At 40.6% G+C, this 25,064-nt stretch overlaps 1 protein-coding gene across 8 annotated transcripts in view; it reads right to left on the bottom strand.

Annotated features, from left to right (window-relative positions):
- Positions 1 to 1,708: 1,708 nt before the first annotated feature.
- WNK2 (WNK lysine deficient protein kinase 2) overlaps positions 1,709 to 25,064 on the bottom strand; it is a 124,777-nt gene continuing 101,421 nt past the window's right edge. For 6 of the 8 annotated variants that reach the window (XM_064454270.1, XM_064454274.1, XM_064454271.1 and 3 more), the window contains 3 exons: positions 21,044 to 21,088; positions 19,288 to 19,541; positions 1,709 to 2,917 (listed from right to left, as the gene is read on the bottom strand). In XM_064454270.1, the coding sequence (XP_064310340.1) occupies positions 2,810 to 2,917; positions 19,288 to 19,541; positions 21,044 to 21,088 (407 nt within the window). In that variant the 3' untranslated portion in view covers positions 1,709 to 2,809. The remainder of the gene's footprint in view (positions 2,918 to 19,287; positions 19,542 to 21,043; positions 21,089 to 25,064) is intronic. The other 2 variants (XM_064454276.1, XM_064454275.1) reach the window with 2 other exon arrangements.

Here is a 25,064-nt window from a genome sequence, read left to right as displayed (position 1 = left end):
GTACAGGCCTGTATGAACTGCAGTGATTCACAGGTAGCATGGGAGAATATTCTTCAGGTATCAGCATTAGTTGGAGACTTCCTGAGAGGCAGCAGTGCTGGCAGAGGACCCTCCTGGGTTTCCTGTGAACTCAAGCTAGGCAGCAGAGGCAACAGAGGCTGAAAACAATTCACTCCCAATGGCCCAAGGGTCAAACCCAAGGGGCTCCATCACAGGAAGGCCAGGGGCTGCTGCTTGCTGGCAGCTGGCCAGGGCTGTCCACCCATGGGTCCTTGCCCCTGGTCCTCACTGCACACTGCCCTGGCAGCTGCTGAGCTTAATGCAGGTATAAACTAGAACAAGCATGTCCGGCCTCTGTGGGAGAAAATGTGTCAGCACCTTGATGGAATCATGGACTAAGCTTTGCATTTTGGAGCAAAGTTAAAGCTTGAGTCTTTGTATTCCTCCTTTTCACTCTTATGTGCTATGTTAAACCTTGTAATGGTCATACTCACCTGCTTAGGCTTTTGATTATGGCCAGCAGAAAATACTTCTGATTAAAATTTAAACCATAACTTTAGCTTGGCATCACATTGAGAGGAGAACATTTGGTTTTGCTCTGCAAGGAAGAGAGAAACTGGAGACAGCAGGTAGGGAGGAAAAGCACCAAAACCCAGCTCTTCCTCTGCAGAGGATCCCAGTCAGTGGTTCAAATTGGAGGAACTCAAGGACCCTTAGCACCTCTTAGGGCTTTTATTTCAATCTGCAATGCAGGCAGCAGATGTGTGGGCTACACCCCAAAACAGAGCAGCCTTTTGCAAAAAGAGGTTATCTAAAGCCAGGCAAACCTGGCAGAGGTGGGGAGCAACCACCATCCAGGGTTTGCCACAATTTCCACTCCTGATCTTTCATCCTGATACCAATCCTTATATTTAATCTGAATATTAATAGATTATTTTCAGACTGCTTATCTAGAGACATATGCCTATTGGCTTCCTGCAGCTATAGCTGGGGACATGGAGGAGGAGCCCAAGGGCCTGCAGAGCGAAGAGGCTCAGGCATCAGAAAAACTGATCAAGACTGCCCACGCTGAAGATGACCCAGACCTCAGGAGACCCAGCACAGAATTTCCCTGGAGAAAGCAGCCGTGTAAACTTTTAGGGAATAAAAATATCAGCTGAAGGCACAGTGTTTTGTTGTCATGATCGCTGGAATAGCAGCTCATCCCTGGAAAAGCATGTCAGGAACATGACACCCTTGTCCCCTGCATCCAGCCTGCTGGTGGCAGTGTGGGGGACCAGTGGGCGAGGGAGGTATATTCACAGCCATGGAAAGATGACAGCAAGCAAAAAAGAAAATGAAAGGTGTAGTTGGACCCCCCCATCTCCCACCCATTAGAAAGGGAAACAGATCTGGTCCCTCTTACAAGCAAAAAAGCCCAAGACAAACAACAATTTAGCAACAAGCTGTACCACTTATCTAGCCCCTGCTCTCATATGGGAGATCAGTCCCATTTCCTTAGATGGGTATAAGACAAGAGGCACCCCAGAGAAGCACTAAGTTAACACAGAGATATAGTTTTCTGCTTCAAAACTCTGAATTTATAAAGCATTTGAATAGTTCTTTGCTTTAGGGCTCTTCAGCTTCAGCAATATATCTAAATCCACCTGCACTCTCATCACTCTTGCTGATGGGCAAGAGAAGCTGAGGTGGAAAGGAAATAGGGAACAACGGCATCAAAATAAGATTTATTATTTAGAACTGAGATTTGGAAGAGACAGACATGGCAGGTAACAATGAAACAATACACCAGGCTCCAGCTATGAGAAAGGATGGTACTAAAAGTCTTATGGGCAAATAGAAATTCCTGTTTCTCTGGTATCAAAAACAAGAGAGTGAAAAGGTCAGAACATTGTGGTCTCAAACTGTCTAAGGGGGAAGCAACTGAGGTCCTTGGATGCATAGCAGCAGAGGGTCAGAAGAGTTGGGGGGCCAAATGTAACAGCAAGAGCAGCAGTCTTTCCCACTCCTTAGGAACAGTGCTAAAACCCATCTTTCTAAAAAAAAGTTGAGTAGTCCTTTATAATAAATGATTACTCATGAGATTATTGCTACAAACTACTTTATACATCACCTCAACCCAGGAAACAGCTGAAACCCATCGTCAGGGAATCAAAAAGAAGAAATCTCCCACTACATAATTTTAGCTTCTTGAAGGCACTTTAAAGTCTTTTAAAAATTGCTCCAATTACTGACTTGTCTGTAGAAGGATTCTAGCCTTACATTTAAAATTAGAAGTGACTTGAAAATTGTTTTTAACTCTGGCAAGAAAACACGGCTGGTTTATAAGAAAAAAAAAAAAAGAGGTAAAAAGGGAAGTGATAAGTACAAACTTACTCTCCAGTGAAGTCTCTGTAGGTTTCTTTACTTGATTTAAGTGGATTTAAAATAGAATATTATCTTCGCAAAAGAACTGTGTGAAATTTAAATGGAATTGGAACTTATCTTCCTTGTACTAGAATCTGAATACATGTGCCTAGCTTATCTTTTGGAAAATTACTTAAATTACAATTAACTGTGTGAAACAAAAAGTATTTGAAGGAGTGCCTCCTCTTCCTCCCTCTTCTCCAGCCACTGCTCATGGGAACCTGGCTTAAAACAGAAGGGAACGATTTGGAACAAAATCCTTTTCCCCCAAAATAATTCTCCTTTATTTTTTTTTGCATAACATTTTTGTATTTGCAACTGTAAATAAAAAAATGATTAGAAAGAAGTTACAAAATTGCGTTGAATGGACCAGAACAGCACAGAATTTCTCACACATGATAAATCACTTCCCATCTTCCTCTTCCTCCTCCTTAGCCATGGCAGGGCCTCGCGCTTGGCACCGTAGCTGAGGGGGCCACGTGTCAGTTGCTGATGATCTCAATTTCAGAATCTAAAAAAAAAAATCCATATATGGATTTCACATATAGGAAAACTGAAACAAAACCCAAAAGGGCCACATGAGATCATGGACCCGGAGAGCGCAGAAGATGCTTCTGCCAGAGCGTGCCAGCCGCTGCGCATGTTTCGGGTACCGCAGGGAAACAGAAACTGAAATCCTCTGTTAATGTATCACCCATGTTGTACTGAAATCTTAGAAGCATAAACATATTTATGTTGGTGGCAGAACTCAAGAACCTTGTGGAGTCACTCAGACCAGAGTCCCAAGTACCACAAGGGAAGAGCTAATCTCCTAGGAGGCAAAAATAGAGAATGCTAGAGGTGCCCAGTGTTTGTCTCGTTTTATGGGACTCTGACGTTGATTAAGGAGGGGATAGGGACATGGTACTGTGTGCCAACCAGTGGCTGCTACAGGGATGGTGGGGCTGCTGGGGAAAGTCATGGGCACCAGCTCTCCTGCACCTGCAGGCTCAGCAGCATGGCCCAAGCTTGCCTCCTTTGTCCAATAGAAACAGTGCCAAGCCTAGGATCCTCCTCCCACCTGGGAAGCAGGGATGCCATACCCCATGCCAACAGAACACAATGCAGGGATGGGATCCATCAGTTGCCACCACCCTTTGCAGACTGCAGAATGAGATGGCCGGCTGGACACAAAACGGTACAGAGGTGCCGAGGGCTTGAAATGACAGTACCAGAATAACATGCAATGAGGGTGTCAAGAGCACAGCACAAGGCTGAAGCAGCAGCGACACAGGGTACCACCACATGTCCCCCCATCCCACGGTACATGCCCCACCGCTATGTATTAGGTGTGGTGGTGACATGCTCACAGTGACATACGCTAAAGTTCTTCACTCTACAGCACAGAAACACGCACATTGTTATTGTATATGCGAGCGTATACAGTTTTTACATAGCATACAGTTTGCTAGATGCTAGATACTTTCACAAAAAAAATGCAGTGACTCTTTTAGAACAGCAGGAAGAGCAAGGGACATTGGGGAAAAGCATGCTGTGCAAACAGACATCATCTGTGTTTGGCATAGCTCCTGGTGGGTCTCCACGTGTTAGGCTTTGCTTTTATTTTGCAGTCCCAATTTTCTCCCTCCTGTATTTCTTGGTCTGCCTGCTCATAGGAAGAGTCACTTTTAAAGGATATAAAATCATGCCTAGATTGTAGTTCCTCCCTGAGCTTCTGATCAACATCAGTTCCACAGATCCACCTGAATCCACCACCATTCTCAACATCTCACTATTGATAACCAGCATTTGGCACAGAGTTCATCCAGGAAAATAAAATAAGGCAAAGTTAACTGTCTCCAGGTAATGAGGAAAAGCCTTAAGACAGCGGTGGACCTGACTCCTGGTTACATCACAGGTCAGCCACAAAGCCCAAACCAGAGCATGCTCTCCAGGTGCCTAGCTCTTCATACAAACCGTCACAGACGCTTAGCCCATGTCGCAAGCACAGCCTCTTAACTTCTTATTCTGAACTCCATCTGAACTTTCAGTCAAAGACTGAAAGGACAACAGCACTGAAGAGATCAGTGAACTTGGTTATACCCAAAATTTTCTCAGTGCTGGGGAGAACTATGGGAAAAAGGCAGTGATTGCACATCTTGTAGCGGCTGACTAATAGTGAGAACAGTATTAGATATAGTCTATCTAGCCTGATAAACAAAACCAGAATGCTGAGGAAGTTTTCACCTTATTTGCAAAGTAATTAAAAAACCAACAACACAAGAGTAAACAATTTTTTGGGGTATTTTATGTCAGACCTAAAAAACACCTGTTTGAGAAGGACTGGCAGCTGGTTATTTCTTCTTCAGTTTTCTAGGTTTTTACAATGTGTCAAAGTCCCATATATCTCAGAAGAACTATGAACACATCCTGGCTTGTATCAGGAATAGTGTGGCCAGCAGGAGTAGGGAAGCAATTGTCCCCCTTGACACTGGTGAGGCCACACCTCAAATACTTTGTTCAGTTTTGGGCCCCTCAGTATAAGGAGGACATCAAGGTGCTGGAGCATGTCCAATGAAGGGCAACAAAGCTGGTGAAGGGTCTGGAGAACAAGTCTTATGAGGAGCAGATGAGAGAGCTGGAGGTGGTTAGTCTGGAGAAGAGGCGGCTGAGGGGAGATGTCACCACTCTCTACAACTACCTGAAAGGAGGTTGTAGTGAGGTGGGTGTTGGTCTCTTCTCCCAAGTAACTAGCGATAGGATGAGAGGAAACAACCTCAAATTGTGCCAGGGAAAGTTTAGATTGGATATTAGGAAAAATTTATTTACTGAAAGAGTGGTCAAGCATTGGAACAGGCTGCCCAGTGAAGTCATTGAGTCACCATCCCTGGAGGTATTCAAAAGAGGTGTAGACATGCTGCTTAGGGACATGGTTTAGTGGTGGACTTGGCAATGTTAGGTTTACGACTGGTCTTGATATCTTAAAGGTCTTTTCCAGTCTAAAAAATTCCATGATAGGCACAAAAAAGTCTGCAGAAGAGTGGCTCAGGAGGTTCTCACCATGCCCATCCTGTCACCTGAAGCTCCTTGAGAGCAGTGGTGCCACAGCTGCCCTCAGTGGTGCCTCAATAATGAAAGGCAAAGTATAGGGATCTGCTACTTTCCAAGGGAAAAAAAAAATCCTAACTTTTTTTGTACCTAGTTAATGTGCGAATGCAACAACACGCTAAATAAACACCATGAATCCATCTAGTGGCACCACATCAAAAGAAATTAACCCAAGGCTTCCCTTGCTCACCAGACTTTGAAAAACCACTAACTTGTCAGAAGAATTTCACTGTTATAACAGATACTTCATCAAAATAGTAGGTAGTCTTCTACACATAGCTTCTCCACACTTATCAAGCGAAAGCTAAAGTTTAATGAGGCTTTGCATGTAAGCCTGAAAGCTTGAATTAAGCAGCCTCTAAACTTTTCATGTGAAAGTTATTTCAAAGGAGAAGTTTTATAGTCAAATATAGATCCAAGTGTATATAGCAGCAATCTTAATAGTACACTACAAGTATCACTATGAAAAAAAAAAGGCAGAAAGGATCTCGTAATTTACAAAAATTGCTGCCTCCTGGTACAAGCTTGACTTTCAGATGAATCAATTGCAGGTAATCTGTTTACTGACACAGCTAACGTCAGCACCACAGTACATCCAAATCACCCTGAGCAACAAATTCTTTCATATTGCAGAATTTGTAACCTGACAACTCCTAAAATCCATTTCATTGTGTTGCACTTCTGGAGCTTATCTGGATTAATAAAAGAACAAGCATGGTCAAGACTGGAATATCACCTTCCTGCTGCATCTGCAGGGATGGCTCCATAAGCAGACCTACCTGAAAAAGCAAGTATAGCCCCAGTCAAAAGTCATCAACATGTGTAAGTCACAACACAATTCCCATCTGATCAGCAGTTCATTTCAGGAGTATATAGACAGGAAAATAATTTTATTTACTGGGTTCCTTCAGAAGAAACACCACAAGCTTCAGCACACCATACAGCTTGCCCAAATACTCAACCGAAGCTCAGCCAGCCCAGCCAACCACAGCCCAATACCACAAATCAAAGAAATGCTCCTCAAGAATTCAATCAATAATAAGTAACCCTAGCAGGAAATCCCACACGATATGGTTTTGCTGTTTTATAAATTCAATACTGTAGCAAGATATTAATCTGTGATAACAGAGACCACATGAACTCCCTTCTTGTATACTCTGCAGAGACACCTTGCCTACATTCAGCAACCATACACCTCTCCGGCACTCCTATCTTTCCCCACAAGCATCACGAGAAACTGGGGACTGAGAAGGGCAGATGAGGAACCAGAGAATGCAAGGAAGTCTTAAGGTATTAAGCATAGTCACAAACATTTAATTTGTGACTTCTGTCTCCAAGCCAACAATTTCAACAGCAACTATTGAAAACTCAGGTGGGGCTAGTTGGCAGCAAGGCAGAAAAACTAGGTAGGTTTTTGCCATATTAATTAACACCTGAGACATCATTGAACCCTTTGCTTAATTAGCAGGGGGACAGGGAAAGCAATACAGAGGACTAAACATTTCAAGAAGGGAAACTTCTGATTACAACTTTCCAAAGCCAACTTCCAAAGAGCATAGGAGGACACATGTTCCTCCTATTCAAACATACACTAACTGAACAATACCAACATGGACCCACCAAGTACTAAGTCCACGGGGCTTCTTTGGAAAAATTCTGAATGTTCTCAGAATTGAAAATAGTGCACTGGGACAACAAAAAAAGTGCTTGAAGGGAAAGAGCAACTATTGACACAGCCAAGTTAAACTAATGACTGATTCAAAAGTATTAGGGATTTCCTTCCACAAACACCAAACGGCAAAACCTGCAACTTGGTTAAGAAGTTCATTTCAGAAATACTGCCATTTAGCACAAGAGTGCCCTATTCCCAAACACAAATATCTCTGTAGGAGCAAAGAGACTGCCACATTTAGCCCATTCAATCCCTCATCATGTCTTCGATACGAGCCAATGTCAAATATTTCAGAGAAAAGTAAAGTTGTGCAGTAGACAGCAAAAGAGGAGTACTTCTGAGGTAGGTATAAAGTAATATTTCCTCTTTATAGTTGTAGAACGAAGACGAGAGCTAAACATGCAAAGGAACCACAAGGGACAATTTTATCTTTTTTTGAATGAAATCTGTGTCAGGATTTGCAGAAGAGCCTTAAACCATCCAAATGTGTCTCCCTGACACCTCCTGCTCCCCACTTTGCATCCCTGTGGCAGACAAGCAGCACTGGCAGCAGCAGCTCTCCTCCCTGCACAGCCCTGGCTCCAAGCAAGCCAGGGATGCAGTGGGAAAACAAGATGTGGTTATGCATTTAGATACTCCATCTTTATGTACAGCAATTGGAAAGCCAAATTAATGGCATATGGTCAAACTTAATTTGGCATTTCCGAACTACTGGGTGCGTGACTTGGTGGTTTAAAATATTCTTTGAATATTTGTATTAAGTTTCTGTAACTTCTAAACGATTGAGAATTGGGGGATCTGCAAAATCCCCCATTAAACCTCATATTTCAAACTAAGGATCCATACTGACTTACACACATCCTTGCAGAGCCGCTCTGGGAACATCAGGAGATGGCAGAGCTATGGGACATGGTTGCAGGCCTGCAACTGGTGAGGTAAGGAATTCTACCCAGCTGGTTTGACGCCTGTTTGCTGGACATCAAAGTAATATTCAGAGTCAGGAATAAAATTAATTCAGTCCTGGGATCTGCAGGGGAATGTCTTTTTGGGTACAGACCCCCCACCTCCAATAGTGCAGCACAGACCCCTTAAGTCCCTCTCACTCCTTTGTTCAACTTTTTCTCAAGAAGTTGTCCCATTTAGTTCATCTCATGTTAATTGCCACTGAGGCTCAAAGCATCCTTTGACACAATTGGCACGATGGAGGGTAACAAAACATAGCTTGAAGTTAAGTCAGACGAATTGCAGCCAAGACAACTATCAGAAAATTAAAATCATTAATACCAAAATATCAGATATCAACTTCTGAGCCATTATTGGTCCCAATACCAGCTAAAGATGCAATAGTTAGGAACACACCTACTAGAAATTTGGAAACTGCATTTAAGCTTTGCTCACACAGGCTGTCCCCCCTGCCCATCATTGGCTCTGCCTGAGTGCACGGCACATGCAATGCAGCTGCTGGCCTGCAAGAGAAGGACTCCCAGCGAGCTGCAGCACAGATTGCAGACTTTCAAATGTACATTAGCACATACAGCAAAGCCGCACGAGTTGGATGCACAGGAACACAGAAGCAGAAGTATCAAACCTCCTCCTGCATATCCTTTCCTAAATTCTCCTGAAGCCTATACCAATGACAGTGGCCACCAAGAGGGTGCTTGCACAGGGGCCAAATTCCATATCTTCATTTGCTTGCATTCAAATGATGCCAGGATCTAGTCAAAGGGCTTCCCTAGCACTCTTCCATGTAGGAGAGTCAGTCCATGTGCCTCTTTCACCACCTACCAAATTCTAGCATCCTCATGTGTACCACCAGCTATACTGAAGATACCATCTGCTTAAAGGAACCCATTTAATGTTCCAGTTGGGTCTGCTTTGCAGCAGTGTAACGTCACAAATACTGCAGTGGTCAGGCGGTTTCAAGCAACGCAACCTGCAAAGTGGCACTATGCAAATTCTGGAGTACCGTTTCAGTTCTACAGCTGCCAAGAGGTGGGACATGTCAGTTACAGGCAGAACCTGAGAAACAGTGGAGGCATCACATCTGCTCCTTCTACACAAGTCAAGGGATAAGAGTCTGGAAAACAAATGTAGAGTTACCCCAAACAGCCGGGAATGGACACAATTCTACGTTTTAGAAAAACACTGGGTTTTTCACACAATTTTCAAGCACAAAATGTTTATTTTTCTCCTTTTTAATCTATACAGTTTCTTGGGGTTTTTAGTGCCACTGACTTTGTCAGTATACAAGGGATGGACTATACAACAGGCAATAGCGACATAAACTGTAAGATTCAGTGCAAGCCGAAAGAAAACTGGTGTGAGAACATATTTTCCATGTTTGCTCATGAAGCATACAGACATGAATCTAAAAAACCCAAATAAATTAAAGATACATGTTACAGAGAACACAAATCTCTTACTACAGTAAGTATTTTGCTGAGGCAGAAGACTCTGCATAATTGTCTATAAAATTCAATTCTAACTGAATTGATGGAATATTATATTCAAAGGGTACAAACAAAATAGTTTAGACAGATATAATGCTCAAAGTACAATAGAACTATACAATTCACAGCTTGGCAGCACAAGACATCTCTGCCTTTCAGCAGACAGTATAAAATGTCATCGCAGTAGAGACACAGTGCAACGTGCCTTCAGATGTGGCCACATGGTTTGTGACCTGCGCCTGTAATGCTCTCCCTTAGTGCTTTCTGGTGAAAAGAGACTTACCATCAGCAAATCAGTTTTAGTGGTTATCTTGTGCCTTTAGACTGAGAGCTGCAGATGGAGACTGTATGCACAGTAAAATGGGGAAAAAGCAACTTTCGAACAGGAGAGATGTGTCCATGCTACGTAGACTGCAAACTTAACTAAAATAATATAAAATATATATTAAGACCCCCAAATTTTCAAACAAAAGATGGTAAGGCTCCAAAACTGAAGTAGCAGATGTGAAAAAGAATAGCTTCACATTTTTAATCCGCTTCAGCATTAATACTGGTAGCATGTCAGTGGCAAAACACCATTCTTAATCTTGGTGGGTGAACTGAAGCCAGAATCCACACAAATGCTGTACTTACGCAGTTCTTACAGTAACCTGGAGATGTGTTCTCCTACAATCAAGACTTCAGTTACATTTTTTCACTTATGAAACATGCATGAATTTGTAATTTAACTATAAAAGCCCAGTAGGGGAAAGAAAATGTAATCCAATTTGTTGCTGATCCAGAAGAAAACAGTATTTGCCTGCCTGTTAGAGAAATAAGTTGCCATCTACAACAACTTTACCAAAGACTGGGGAAGAGAATGAACTGCATTGCTCGAAGCTATTACCTGTCCTTATATACAACTTACTTGGATCACTCTGCAAATGCTCCCGTTTTAAAATGTGTATTTCACTACTCCTTGTACAAACACAAACAATTTTTTGATTGGCATTTCAAACAAACCTCACCTCACAATATTTTTTTTTAAAAGCTTCGGAAACTAATTCAACCCATGAATTAAAATAAAAGCATTTACAGCAGAATGAAACTGATGAAGAATGTCAACTGTAAACCTTCGATACCTTTGCAAGTAAACAGAACTTCAACTCACAAGCAGATTGTAAATAAAATACACCTTTCAAATAATTTTACATCTCTTTCCAGCTGCAACTGAAAAGCTGAAATTCAAGGCACTGTACTCCTGCAGGGGTTAGTACAATTTTCTAGTCATCAATTCAAGTACATCGACTTTAAGGACCGCAAGTGTAAAACATCAGAACATAATTAAATAAAGTGTCTTCAGCAATGAAATATAAGCAAATATTGCCAGAACAAACAAACTGTCTTGTGAAACCATTTCACAGTGATTGCTGGATGCAGTGTATGGCTGTGTATGGTAGCGGGCCTGACCCGGAGCCCTACCTTGTCCAACACGTATGGCATCTACAGATCAAACACTCCACATAACAACGCTGAAACCATCGTTACCTACGGCAAGGCAACTGAGCTACGTCATTCGCAGGTGCGGGCCAGGTGGCTCCGCAGCAGGTCGCTGCAGCGGCACTGGGTACATCTGCAAGCAGGTTTTGGCAAGAGGTGAAAACCGTGCAATGCTCGGACCTCCGACAATCCCAGGCTGCGCAACTGGCCCCGACCACTGCACTCTGTAAATGGGTGTAGGGAAAACTCCTCCGTACTGACAAAGAGGCATCACGTAAGGTGGCACTGTGCCAGAGAGGGCAGGCCCTGGCATAAGCACTGGCAGGGATGGTGAAGCTTCAGGAGCTAATGCAGCAGGCATGGGGCAAGACACTGGAACAATGCACTTTTTCCCCAATCCTGTTCTTACTGAATTAACCTACAAAAAGAAAAAAGAAGCATCGCTATTAAGCTCCTCTCTTTCCGCCTGCTGCAGGCAGCACTGGCGTGCTGAGACACGCGTGTCCACGCCGTGACTGCGGCGACACTGCTCCCCCAGCTGCATGGCTCCTGCTGCTGCCCCACAGCCCCCCTCCAGCAGCATCCCTGCCTATGTCTGGGCACTTGCAAGTGGGCTGTCAGCCCTGGGGGGAGTGCAGGGGTGGCATGGTGGCCTTGGAGCTTGGAGGTGGGGGCTTTTGTGGGGGGGGTTTGGTTCCCCCCCCCTTTTTTGTTTGTGTTTTTTTTCTTTTGTTTTTTAAGAGAAAAAATTTGGAAATTAATAGCAAAAGTTGATGCAGGGAAGAGGAGGAAGCTGTCTAAAAATATAATCTTACTATTTAAGGAGGCAGGAATCATCGCTGAACAGATGAGAACAAAATGCCACACAAAAAGCCATAAAAACCCTTGAATGTCCAAAGTAACCCAAGTATCTTTTATGCTCAGTCTTGTGCATAGAACAAATTAAGCCAAATCATTAAGAAAACCCCCAATCTTGCAAAAAAACCAAACAAACCCTCAAATCTTGCAAAAAAGCCAAGTCTTGCAAAAAGCCAAAATCTTACAGCCATCCCAGAACAGGTTTTAAAAATTCTAGCAGATATTTCTGTAAAAAGTTGTATGTGCTGTGTCATCTGGCCTTACTGAGCTAAGGGTAGCAAAGAACAGAAAGAGATTTTCCACAGCAGTTAAATAGCCAGCATTGGTTGTGGTTGAGACCATGCGAGGTAAACCAGCAAGGACACAGCGGGAGCTGCTACTGCCTCAGGGTCTGCTGGAACCAATTCCAGATATTTTTCTAAAATTCTATTAACATCCACTACAATTATTCAGTTTTTGCGTGCGAAGGACAGAGAAAGCTCTCTTTCCTAAACACTGGGATAGCAGAGATTCCCAAATTATATGCTCCATCATGTGCAATGCCATGGAAACAATCGTTATCCAAAATGCTGCCCGCTCTCTCTATGGATGGGGTTTGCAGTGTTGCATTAAGTTTTTAACTTCACAGAATTTACAATTCCCTGTTATGGTTTCCACCAAACAGCATCTATTCACGGCATAAGGGGGGAAAAAGAAAAAGGGTATTATTTAAGCCCAAGAATCTCCTGTTCATTTGATATTTCACACTAAATTGATAAAATTGGTATGAAAAAATTTATAAGATTGTGTGGAATGCTCACTGTTTCTGATTTTAGTATCTCTTCTCAATTAAAAGTAAAAATGGCAACGTCGCTCTGGAATTTACTGCTTTGGGGTAAAGCAGTAAATTCCTGAGCTCCAAAGCCAATTTTAGAAAAATATAGAAATATCTGATATCCTTCACTTCACTGTCTCCAGTTCTAATCTGAAACAAATCTGATGGTGAGCATCTAAGAGAAATAGTTGTTTCAGTATAATGAATTTAAAATCATAAATGTATAAAAATCCACCAAAATTAACAGCAGAAACAAAAGAACAATAAACAGAATAACTGAAGAGACATTTTAAGACCTGAAAACTACTTAAACCTATTATTAGACCCATATTTTAACATCCTCAAAATGATCGTTTCCACCAAACTAGACAACTGTGAGTGGATGACAATGGATGGCTGTGAACATACCTAACTCAAGTATATAATTTCTTATACAAGCACTAGATTACACAGTGGCATTGAAAATGGAAGGTGACGTTTTAGCAAGTGGTCTTATTTAAAAATTCTAACTTGAAAAAGCTTACTTTCAGTTCTTTTAAAATGCTGAGAAACCTACCTCTACCTAATTCGTGTTTCTTGACTTTTTCATTCTCAGCTAAATTACTCAGTAAAGAGCAGCTGCATTTAAGGCTTTGTATGTGCAACTGGGACTAAAATTACATCATGCTCCAAAACCAACCATTACACATACTTACTAAAACCTGTTAATGTCATGACAAGTGCATGTTAATGATTTAAGGCTGCTCCTCTACCTTCATCACATGCCTCAAGGGAGCAAAACACACACTTTAAGAGGCAACAACACATATACCTTTTGCATCTTGCCCTGGATAGAAGTCTTGGTCAAAGGCACTTTTTAACCATTATCTTTTAACCAGCTATGATGACTCAATACCAATTGAGGCCAAAACAACCCATTTCTTCCTGCATGTATACACTGACTGAAACGTCAAAACCAACATGCACCAGAACAGTCCTCAAAACAAGCACAAGGAACTATGGATCTTCCTGCAGAGTATAAAGCAGAAGTGGCCTCTTTTCCCTTCCTAATTCAAGTTTAGATGATGCAATGAGGAATGAGACTGAATGTATGACTTAGCCAACTATAGATGGCATTACTTAATTTTTAATATTACAGTATTAATTCACTTCTGTTTGTTCTGCTCCCTGTCTAGAGCCTAGTAAAGTAAGCTGACCTGGCCTTAAGCAGGATGATCAGGTAGACACAGTATCAAACTTACTGAATTTAACAAATGCCCTGCAAAATTTACCTTTGTTGTCACTGTGTAAAAGTCTGTCTACTAGAGATATTTTATAGGTTGGGTTTGGGGTTTTTTGGGGGGGGATTGGGTGGGGGGGTGGAAGGAGACTGTGTTGACATCCTAAAATGTATCCTATATTATATGGGAAGGAAGTGAAATTCTGCCTCCCCCCTTTCCCTCGCATCTCAATTAGCCTCCTCTATAGAAGCAATACACTTACTTAACAAACAATTATGGTGGCATCTCAGCTTGCTACCTTTGTACCTCCGCTCACACCACCTCTTCTCCTGTGCTTGCCAAACTCTCCCTGCATGAATAAACTTCTGCCCTGAAGGCTCATACAAGTCTCTGCCAAGTAAGAGCCACCTTGGCTCCTGCTTCCCCACATGCCTGCCTTCTGATGCCAGTCTTACCCTTGCTGCCATTTATTCCTATTCCCCCAAATAATCATACTCATTTAGATGCTCATACATACGCATTTAGGAAACAAGAATAATATACACGTGAAGAACAATATACACAAAAGCATATGTAAAAATGAAACAAACCCCACTGGACAAAGGCTATGGTATTTCAGAAAAAAAAATATCTGTTCTTTGGACTTTTTCTCTACTTTGTCATCATGTTTTACCAAGTAAGCACTAAAGTGCCACTTTAGCAATATTCATAGCTACAGTACTGTGAAAGTATATAGCTAATAATTGTCTTTGACTTATAAATAACAAACATTTAAGTTTTTACATTAAAACAGATGAAACTGGGTAATTCTGTGTGAAAGCTGACCATAACTATCACAACTCATTCTAAAAATGCAGGATTTATATTATTTTTCTTCCAGCTACATTTTGATGGCCACATTATTAGCATTACTGTTTTACTTCTGTATGGTCCAATTACAGTTGAAACAAAACCGTCTGAATCACAGGACAGGGTTAGAGCTGGCTGCCACAAGCAGGGCAAGGGTGTTAATGCAGGCTTTTTACCACCCTTTTGCAGCTTGCTGAAAACCCAGAATTCTTAGGAGCTACTGAAGATTAGTGTTTGTGGTCTTCCAGGTTCCTGGAAACCTATTCTGACATTCAGACCAAGAAGGCAGTGTTGAATAGCTTCAAACACAGATTCATCCTTTTTTTAAATTATTCTTCTAATCCAGTGGAGACAGAAAACACAGTAAAAGGTGCTAATAGTCATTCCATTCCTTTTTCACATCTGTGGCTATCTCCAGAAAGCTTGCTTGCCAGGCAGTCAGCTCATTTAAGTCAAGATGTACTAAATGCAAACAGATGTGCGGCTATTACTGATGGTGTCTAAACCTCAGCACATGTCACCGACACAGACCTGTATGCTTCACAGAAACAACCCGATTATGGACTTGGAATGTTTACAGCTTTTTTGGGGTACACAGTTTTTTCTTTAAAACGCATGGAGCTATATAACAGTATGAATAACAGAAAACATGTTTTTGGTAAGCCCTTTATTCCCAGGCATCTTCAAATAATACCTTTAACTACACAATATTCAGTACCCTCTACACACAAGGCAGCTCATGTTCCTAGGCACATTCCTTGACTGGTAGTAACCACAATTACCTGTAGAAGAGGATTGTTTGATCATGTCATGTCTTCAACATGGATAAGCATGAAAGAAATAACTATCATTAGACAGTTTGACTTCAGTCCTTCCTAATATCTCCTATTACATTTTTAAAATTAGTGGTGATGAGAATCCATGTGTATTTCTATGTTTAAATAAAACATTTGAAAAAAGGAATACTTCAATGCTCCTGTGACGTAACTGGATGTCTGAAGGTTCCTCCACAAACTTCTAATATGCAACAACCAGGATTTGCATCCAAAGCAACAGGTAACTTCCACAGAAACAAAGCAGAATTTAAAGATTTCCTTTGCATCCTAATTATTTTATTGCTTTCTACCCTTCTGATGATAAAGAAGAAAGTTAACACACTCTTATTCAAAGCAGCACCTCTTTCTCTTCTGAATTTATTTCCAACCTTAAAGAGTAGCCTTCACTTAGTTTAAAAAAAGGTGCCAATAATATATTGTAGTCACACAGCAGACAACTTGCTGACAGTGGTAGAGGAATCTCAAGAAAAAGGATAACTCAGGAAGCTAGTCTTCTGTTTCCAGGGTGAAAGAGAAGACTTGAACTCAGCCATACAACTATCCTGCATATTAGTAACAGTGGGTGGACAGTAAGAAAATTATAAATAATTAAAAACATAAAATAACTCTACCCCTAACCAATAAGGATTTGATGCAACTTTCCTCTGACCTAAGAGACTGAAAAAAAAAAAAACAGAGTAGAAAGGGGCCATTTGGTTTGATGCCTTCTTTGTTATACCTTGTATAACAGAAGCCTTAGGCTTTGACACCACGAAGATGCTTATCACCTACGTGGCCTCTGTGTCACAGAACTCTGTGAGGTGTCAATTCCAGGGGACCTATAACCAACAGAGCACCATGGGACAATTCATGTCACTCCTACTCCAGTTTAACAACTCTTGAAAAGACATCTTTCTGTCAATCACCAGAGAAAATTTAGAAGTGAAGGTATGAATACTGCCTCCTTCTTGTCCCTCATTTCAGTCATTGCAGAGGACCAACAATAGCATCTCCTAAAACAAAACACCGAGTCTGAAGATAGGAGACAACCTGGACTAACAGTTTCCTGCTAGTTTGTTCCAGTCAAAAAAAAAAAAAGGGGGGATAAGAATCACCACACTTCCAATTTATCTAGCCTTTATTTCCAACATAAAACCTATTATAACTCTCTTTGACGGGCTGGAAATCTATTTAGTGCTCCTTATTATTTTCTTGCAAAGGCATTTTTGTATTTGATCAAAAAGATGATTAAAAGATGGTGTTAACAGATGGACTGAAGAAGTACAGCCTCAGCTTTATATGCTTCCTGTTAGAAAGCTATTTTTTCCATCCTTTATGTGATTTCCTGAATTCTTTTTGTCTTTTTAATACCATTTAAAGGTGGACTCAGTGGTGATTCAGTGCAGGTATAACATCTCCTCATGTAACTCATCACTCCAAGAACTGATGTTACGGGTCACTTGTCTGGCTGTCCAGACTAAGGGTCCTTACACACCATTTCCTTCCTCCTGTTTTGGCTATTTTTCTCCCAATATCATGAAGCCCTCTCCTCCCTTAACCTCAATTTCCCCTTTAGGGTGAATTTCAGAAGTGCAATCAGCAGGATGACGCTCAACTCCAAAAAACAGTCCTTGTGCTGTTGTAGAAGTCTTTTAAATAATATCCACTGCCTTGCTTTCTGTTACCTCCAGCACGCAGTGCTATCTTCATGGCCAAAATACCCCAACAATAACCATGCTAGAAAGATTTGCCACCTACCTTTGGCATCTCTTCAGCAGGTTGCACAGCCCTGGAAGGACTTTATGCACAAAACCACCCAGGGCAAGCTGGCGTGGTGCTCGCAAGGTCTCCAACTGACTGCCACTCTTCCAAGCAACAAGAAATTACATGAAATGAAGAGCAGGGAATCCCAGTCTCTCTGAGCTCTTGGTAAATTATCACTAAAAGACTTTAACCAGCCTTGATAATTCTCTGGAACAATTGCCATGTTCTCTAAATGAATAAACCCTCTAAAATCAATGTATTAAGACAGGGACATTCCTGTTCCCCTCACAGCGATAGTCGTCTCCACAGTCTTTGAAACAGAAACACCAAGACTGCATCAGGTAAAATTAATCCTAAATTGATGCTAATGGATGATTTAAATAAGCAAAATAACGACTCTCTTTTCCAGAGTTAAAAGTGGGCAGAACACACTCTTCAAATCCTTCAAACTACTGCAGGATTCTTGGGGAAAAGACATCAAGCTGCAAAAAGCACATCAAAAGAGAGCATGAAGTGACTTAACAGAACAAAATCCATGCCCTCACCATCACTTTCTAGAAATCTTTACTTTGTGTTTACTAGCACCTCCTTTGACTTATTTTGTGAAAACTAATAGGGTCTTAAATAGATGTTGCTGTTACTCCAGAACAGGTTTATACTGGTTAAACCATCACTATGCAGGCAGCTTATTTACTTTGTGTTTTGTTCATTTATGGCAACTAAGAACTGGCATAAAATTGCTTTATAAATTTTCACAAATGCTTTTCCCTGTGAAGTCAGTGACCCTAATAACTCTGAAACCAGCAGGTACCAAGCAGACACGTTAGCGCACACCTCGTGAATAACTACAGAACTACCACTGCTGCTTGCAAGTTTGGTTTTTTTTTCTAACTTCAACATGCCAAAAAGGCAATGGTTTACTATACAGATCCAGTTATCTTGTTTTTAAGGGATTACAGAGCAGTCCCTCACTGGTTTTGTTTTCACTATTTCTTTGCTTTTAAAATTAATTTCTTTTCCTCTATTTTGACTCAATTTCCAGTCTTCCAAAAAAAAAAAAAATAATGAATCCAGCAAAAATGTCTAGTCAAAGAATCATCCAACTGTGAGGAGGAAGAGGTCTGGAAACCCAGACCAGGGTGGGACAGAATGGTAGACTGGGATTCTGGATACATTGTTATTCATTTTTGTGCCTGCCTCGGTATCATCACTCAGACATGAAAACAAGCACTGAACACAGACACAAATGATGTCGCAAGGGGTTTTTTTTATGCTACTGAAAATAAGAGGGAATGAATGGAGGCACTTCCAATTTCCATTTTGTTGTAGTTTACTTTCACAGTATTTCTGAAGATGATATTTCATGAGGCAGAGAGCCTCAGAGATGCCCAGTATAACAAGCAAGGGTTAAAAACACATCCAGCTATCGTCTATCTTGGCGCAGCACTCACCCTGCTTTCACTAAAACAAAGGCTTGCTACCACCAAGCCACCAGCCAGCCACTGTTCTGCCTAAAGAATATTAATATTAAACATCAAAAGAAGAAAACTTTAGGAATAGTTAAAACTTAAGTAGAGCAACATATGGTTAATGGTATGAGTATTGCTGTATACCGCTGTTAATAAGCGTTCTGCAATTTAAAAATATATATATTTATATATATATTGCAGCCCATATATCCCTCAAGATTATTCCAAAAGACAATTTAAAAAAAAACCCACAAAATCTGGTTTAGTACTTAATGAAAGAGATGGACATTTATAGAAATCATCTATCTGAAGTAATTTTAGTCTATGTCCTCCTCCAAATCTGAGTTCTGCAAAGGCTTTCAGACATATAGTAACAGGTATGTTCTTCAAGGAGTGCCACTTACTCCACATGTCTCATTCTGTGTTTGCATGGGATTAGCCTTTGGCTCCATATCTTGCCTTTTTTGGTTCTGCTTCAGTTGGTTTAAAGAAGGTTTTGTCTGTGCAGTTCCAATGGTTTTGCTTGTCCACTGGTCAACCAGCTTATGAAGATCGTCTGTGAACATCCCTTTTTTGTTGTTACTGTTGTTGGCCTGAACCTGCAGAGTTGATTGCGGGAGTGGCTCAGGACACATTACGAGACTGTTTGTCGAGGATCCTGGAAAATCACATACAAAGAAAATTGACAATGGTATCTCTGCTTCACCACTTCGTAACTCAAACAGCTTCTCATCTACTGCAATTCAAATAGTGGCTTTTCAGACTTTTAACCCTCCCCCTCCTTTCTAAAGAACACCTTTGCTTAAAGAAATGGTCCAAGTCCAATGCATTCATATTTTCTATCTCATTATGCTACCTCAGCCACTAGATGTTGCGCCTACAACTTCTTCTCCAGGTGAAATTAACAACTCGAAGAAAAGAAACAAATGCAGTCCCAGTAACACTGACATCCTAAGGCTTACAAAGTCTCTTCAGAGAAGACTACCATGAGAGAGTGGGAGGCAGGATATATTACTTGTTAAAACCGCATGCATTTTAAAAATGAATTTACCATTTATTTTACTTGCATAAGTGTATTGTCCTCTTAGAAAAACTTAATTGTCATATAGATTACAAGTAGGGTTGGCTACTACGCCTCAAAGGTTCTGGGAACCCTCAATCTCTCTCGATGATGTTAGGACCATTTACTCTGCCATTTGGATATTTTTTGGGGAAAAAACCCCATCAGGACCATGAGTGTATAGAAGAAAAGAGAGAGGAGGACATAGTGGGTGTGCAAGTTTCTGAGACAAAGAGCTTTCGGTATAGATAAAAGCAGACAGGGAGAGTATCGACAGAGATTTGGTTTTATATGTTTAGTTATTTCTAGAAGAACTAGGGGAAAACAAAATTGTCCCTTTTTATGTGTAGGTGACTGCAAGTCTGACATAGCAAGATTGGCAGGGAACAGCAACTGAAGGTGCCTGAATTTGACCTAAGCTAACTTATTTGATATAGCTAAAGATTTGAAAGACCATCTCTCCAAGCAAAAAGTTCATAGAACTGTAGTAAAATTATTATATAATCAAACATGAACATTCAGTCTTCTTTTTTCTGTTAATCAGTTACCAGCTAATGAAACCGAGTAAACCAATTAGTCCTATGGTTATATATGTTAATAACCTTTAAATGATCATGCATTCAACCTGCAACATAAAATCTAAGTGAATATTGCTCATTTCCTTTTCCTTTGCTTGGGAGAAGGGACCAGTGAGAAAAATAAGTATTTTGACAGGAAAGCTCTTCAATTAGTTTTTAATATTTCATGCAGTTCAACAGGAAAGAGATTGTTTTAAGCTATAAATTCCTCCAGCAGAAGAACTGCAGTCATATAAAGGTGTGTATTTCAGAAAGACAAACACTGAATCCAGTTTCCTTGCCGCATGCGTGCAGTCTCACACACAAAGAATACCACAACTGTCTTGCAGCATGCGTGGTTCCCAAGACATCACAGCACATGCATTATTATGAAAGTATCACAATTTATACATTCTAATTTCATATCAGTATAAGTGCACCAGCTTCATTTATTAAAAAACTAGCTTTTAGTAAAAAATAATAATAAAGCAAAATATCCCATGCCATAACGGAAATACTGAGAAACAAAAATGGGATAGTTACTACTACTGTGATCTTTGCCTAGACATAGTCGTTTCAAGGTGGACCCTACAAGGTAAAACAATACAAGACATACAGAATTAGGTAAGACTAAACACAACAGATCTGACGGACAAGCTTCTGTACTTTTAAGCAATCAAAAGTAGTTATTATGCAAGAAAGGACAGACAAAGTCAGCAGTTCAGGTGAGTAAAGGAAGTCTAAATAACTGGACAGCTCAAACCTTCCTTAATGTGCAGCCATTCAGAAGCTTTGAAAAGTATAATAGCATGCCAAGGTCTCACGACTTAAAGATGCATTTGTTTGAGGGTTTGTTTTATTATTTTTTGTTTGTTTGTTTGAGGTTTTTTGTTTGGTTTTAATTGCCTTGGCTTCCTAACAGGAGGTTTTGATTCCTACTCTACTTATGCAGGAAATGATGTCAATTCAGTTAGTGATAGGAGGCCAAAAATGCTTTCAGGAACAAGTCAAGCTAGTCTGGCTGCAAAGACAAACTGTAAAACAACCCTAAAAGTCCTGTTTTACAAGTCCAAAAAGATACATTGTTCTGCAGGTCTGAGGCCAATTGCTTCAAAATACTTTATTATTACGATTTGTGTCTGGATGTGAGATTCTGAACTTCAACTGAAAGTAACCATGACTGAATTTCCCTTATCCCTTGTCCAAGTGCAGAAGAACAATCCAGCAGAGTAGCTGAGTTTTCATTTAACCAAACCACATGTTTTTTTTTCATCATTATCTCATTACATCCTTCATCATGATTTTACATATTCTGTTGGATAGACAGAGTGCCAGAAGTGTACCAAGAATCTTACTTGACTGTCAGATCTTGCCAGACATAAGCACTGTTTCTATTTGAGTGCCAAAATTTCCTGAAAGGTATTTTGGACTTGGTAAGAATATCATTATGGTATGGGAGGAGATGAATATCTGACATGGGGCATGGCAAGTTTATTGTGAAGAAGCACTTGAAAACATGAGCAAAATCAGAGAGTGGGGCAAAAAGCAAGATACAGGATGGATGTGCTTTTTCTCTACAGCAAACCAGTGTCGATATTTTATGTTACTGTGCCAGAAATGCAGCTTTAAGCTCAGATATTGCAGGTCCAGGTTGACATAGGCTCTGAATGAGTCTTCAAATGAGAAAGGAGAGACATCAGTCAGAGACTGAGGAAGAAAAAGTAAAGAGGGAGGAAAAAAAGGGAGAAGAAATGTTTGTTTTGCTACAGGTGGCATGAGGAGGAACAGAAGGATTACTTTGAAAGATTTCCTTATTTCATATAGTTTAATGAGGTTTCTATTCCAGGAAAATCAGAAGGACATGACTACAGTAAATGTCTTATGCAAGCACGACCAAGTTTGTTTCTCATCTCAAAGCCTAGATAACAAATAAAAGTCACATTTACAACTGAACAATCCGCATTGTTTTTAATTTTTTTTCCCCTCTTCCCTCAGATAGACCTTACCTGCCTATCTCAAAGTTAGCTAGCAACTCCCATTATGTAAACATCACTGGCAGTAATACTAGAATGCTATTTTCCTAACTATCCTGCAGCATTCTGCATGTAGCAATAGGTAGTATTTGGCACAATATGTATGCAAATGAAAAGGAACTGCCTGTGAAAAATAAATGCAGGCAGCTGACTACAATATGTGCTGAAATGCACATAAAAAAGTTTAATCACCAAACACTCTGCTTCCTGAAAACCGAGTCACAAGTTTATATGCACCTCAGGTGCTAAATCAAACCTGGGGCCCCCATACATGTAAGGAAGCCAGAGAACAGTGGTACTACACAGATTCACAAAATACCTGCATGAGTGGTGCCAGTGTCATGGAAAATACTACAGGAGAGTCAATCACCAAAAAGAGAGCTATTTCTTCCAAATTGTATCACTCCAGCATATTGCTTGGGAGATGAGAAACATTATTTAAGTGGTGATATTGCCTGATGCAGGGACTGACAATCATTGGCTACAATTGGTTTTAAATTCAAATCCAATTAAAAATGCACTTGGTAAACCTAATTCACCAGATTATGTTACTTCTAAAATAGAGTTAAGGAAATGAATCATAATTAAGATTTAATCTAAGACTCCAAAAGTTCAGCATAGTGTTTTACCTCCAGTTCCAGATTTCTTATCTGAGAAATAAAGTAGCTATTCTATCATAAAGGACAGTAAAAATCCACTGTCCCATACTTGCACTCTAACAGCTGCCAAAAAGCTTGAAAGCTAAAATAAAACTGAAATGGCAAGAAACTGTTAGACCATTTCCATAATTGCATATGCGCATACAATATATCAATTACTACAGACCTGACAAAAATTGCTTTACAGAAGATTACAAGCCTAAGCCAAATAAAGTTTTTGAAAATTCCACTCACAATCAGCACAAACTCTTCCCTAAGGCACCCTTGCAATTTAACCCAGGGAAGGAGCTCAGGCTAAGATTATGCTGAAGCTCATAAAAGTATTTTATTCCATAAAAAGTGCAAAGGAAAACTCAATATTGGACATGGGGAACAGATCAAGAAGCTGTTCTGGGAAAACACTGTGAAAGCGCTTAAGTTTGATGGATCTTGTAACCAGGGCAAGATATTTGTTTGAGCTATCTTTAATGCATCTGAACATTTCTTTTTAAAAGCGTGCTGCTAATTTGTCTGCTAATATAGTATGGGCTTCACACTGGATTATCCAAGCTCCCCAAAGGACTATTTTTCCTTAATCAAATGTATAGATTCAGAGCATTTCTGAAAATCCAGTGCGGCTTTTCCCAACAGCTCTCAAGCAAACAAAAAAAAATCCCAGGGAAACTTCAACTTGTAGACTAGACCCAGCACCCTGACCTGCCCAGACACGCCACCGAGCTGCCTGCACTGGGCAGCCACATCCCAGCCCCGTATGCCCAGCATTTGCTCACTGTCTCCAGCACTCTCTCTCCTTGCTCAAGCATGAAGCAAAGATGCAAACATGTTTAGCACCTAGTCCAAACACTTGGCTCTGCCTCCATGCTGGGTCAACCTATGTCCCTTCCAGAGAGGAAGGGGCATGAACCAGCTGGCATTCCCATTATCATCATCTAGCATTATTTTTCCTGAGGCCCATGGTCATAACTGCTCTGGATACCAGCTCAATGGAACCACCAGCATTACATACTTCCAGCAGCAGTCCCAGCCCCAGCCACCCTTGGGAAACAACAGGGCCACATGCAACCTCATCTTCATCACACACACACTACCAATCTGTTGGACTCACTGGGAAAAGAAGCTAAATAACCTGTCCCCATCAAAACCTACCCATAATTCAGCTGTGGAAAACTGTCCAGCAACTCAAGTGACAGGCAGTATTTGAAACTAAGCTGCACTCTGAGCAGCGGTGACTTTGGATGGATGTGTTAGGGTTAAGTGCCTGAAACTCAGTCCATCTCCTTGTATGACTCAGAAATGGGGGAGTACAAACCTCCTTTCCGAACACTTTGCCCAGAAGAAACAGAGAAGAGAGCATATGGGCTGAGAACAGAAAGGAATTAGTCATGCCAAGTTATTTAAGCATTGGGAAACCATGATTTGAAGGATTTACATATTCCCTTGGTTTCATTCACAATATCCATGCACCCAAATATTCTTAATAAACTGGTTTTTAAATGCCATCTCCCAGCCTTTTTGCATCCTACTGAATAGCAATTACAGAATCACAGAATGGTAGGGGTTGGAAATTCTATGAAAGATTAATGAAACAACTTCTGAGAATTACACACGCAGAGGAAGAAACTACTATCTCCATTATTATACAAAATGTGAAAATTTGAACTGAGAATTCCCCTCAGGTTCTCATAAAAAATGCCTGAATTGAAAACTGTCTCATGACTTCAACAGTTCTTAAAACTTGCATGATAATAAGTTCAGTATGCCGAGCAGTAAACATCAGTTTTCAAGAACCTGAGAGTGTTTGGACTTTTAGGGACCTCAAACATGAAAAAAAAAATCAAGATTATTTTTAAAAAAATTGTTTATTCCTAAAAT

The sequence above is a fragment of the Phalacrocorax carbo genome, chromosome 6 (assembly GCF_963921805.1).
Source record: "Phalacrocorax carbo chromosome 6, bPhaCar2.1, whole genome shotgun sequence".
In the NCBI taxonomy this organism is placed as follows: Eukaryota; Metazoa; Chordata; class Aves; order Suliformes; family Phalacrocoracidae; genus Phalacrocorax; species Phalacrocorax carbo.
Note: the sequence above shows the minus strand (reverse complement) of the source record. Positions and strands in the feature narration are given on the sequence as shown.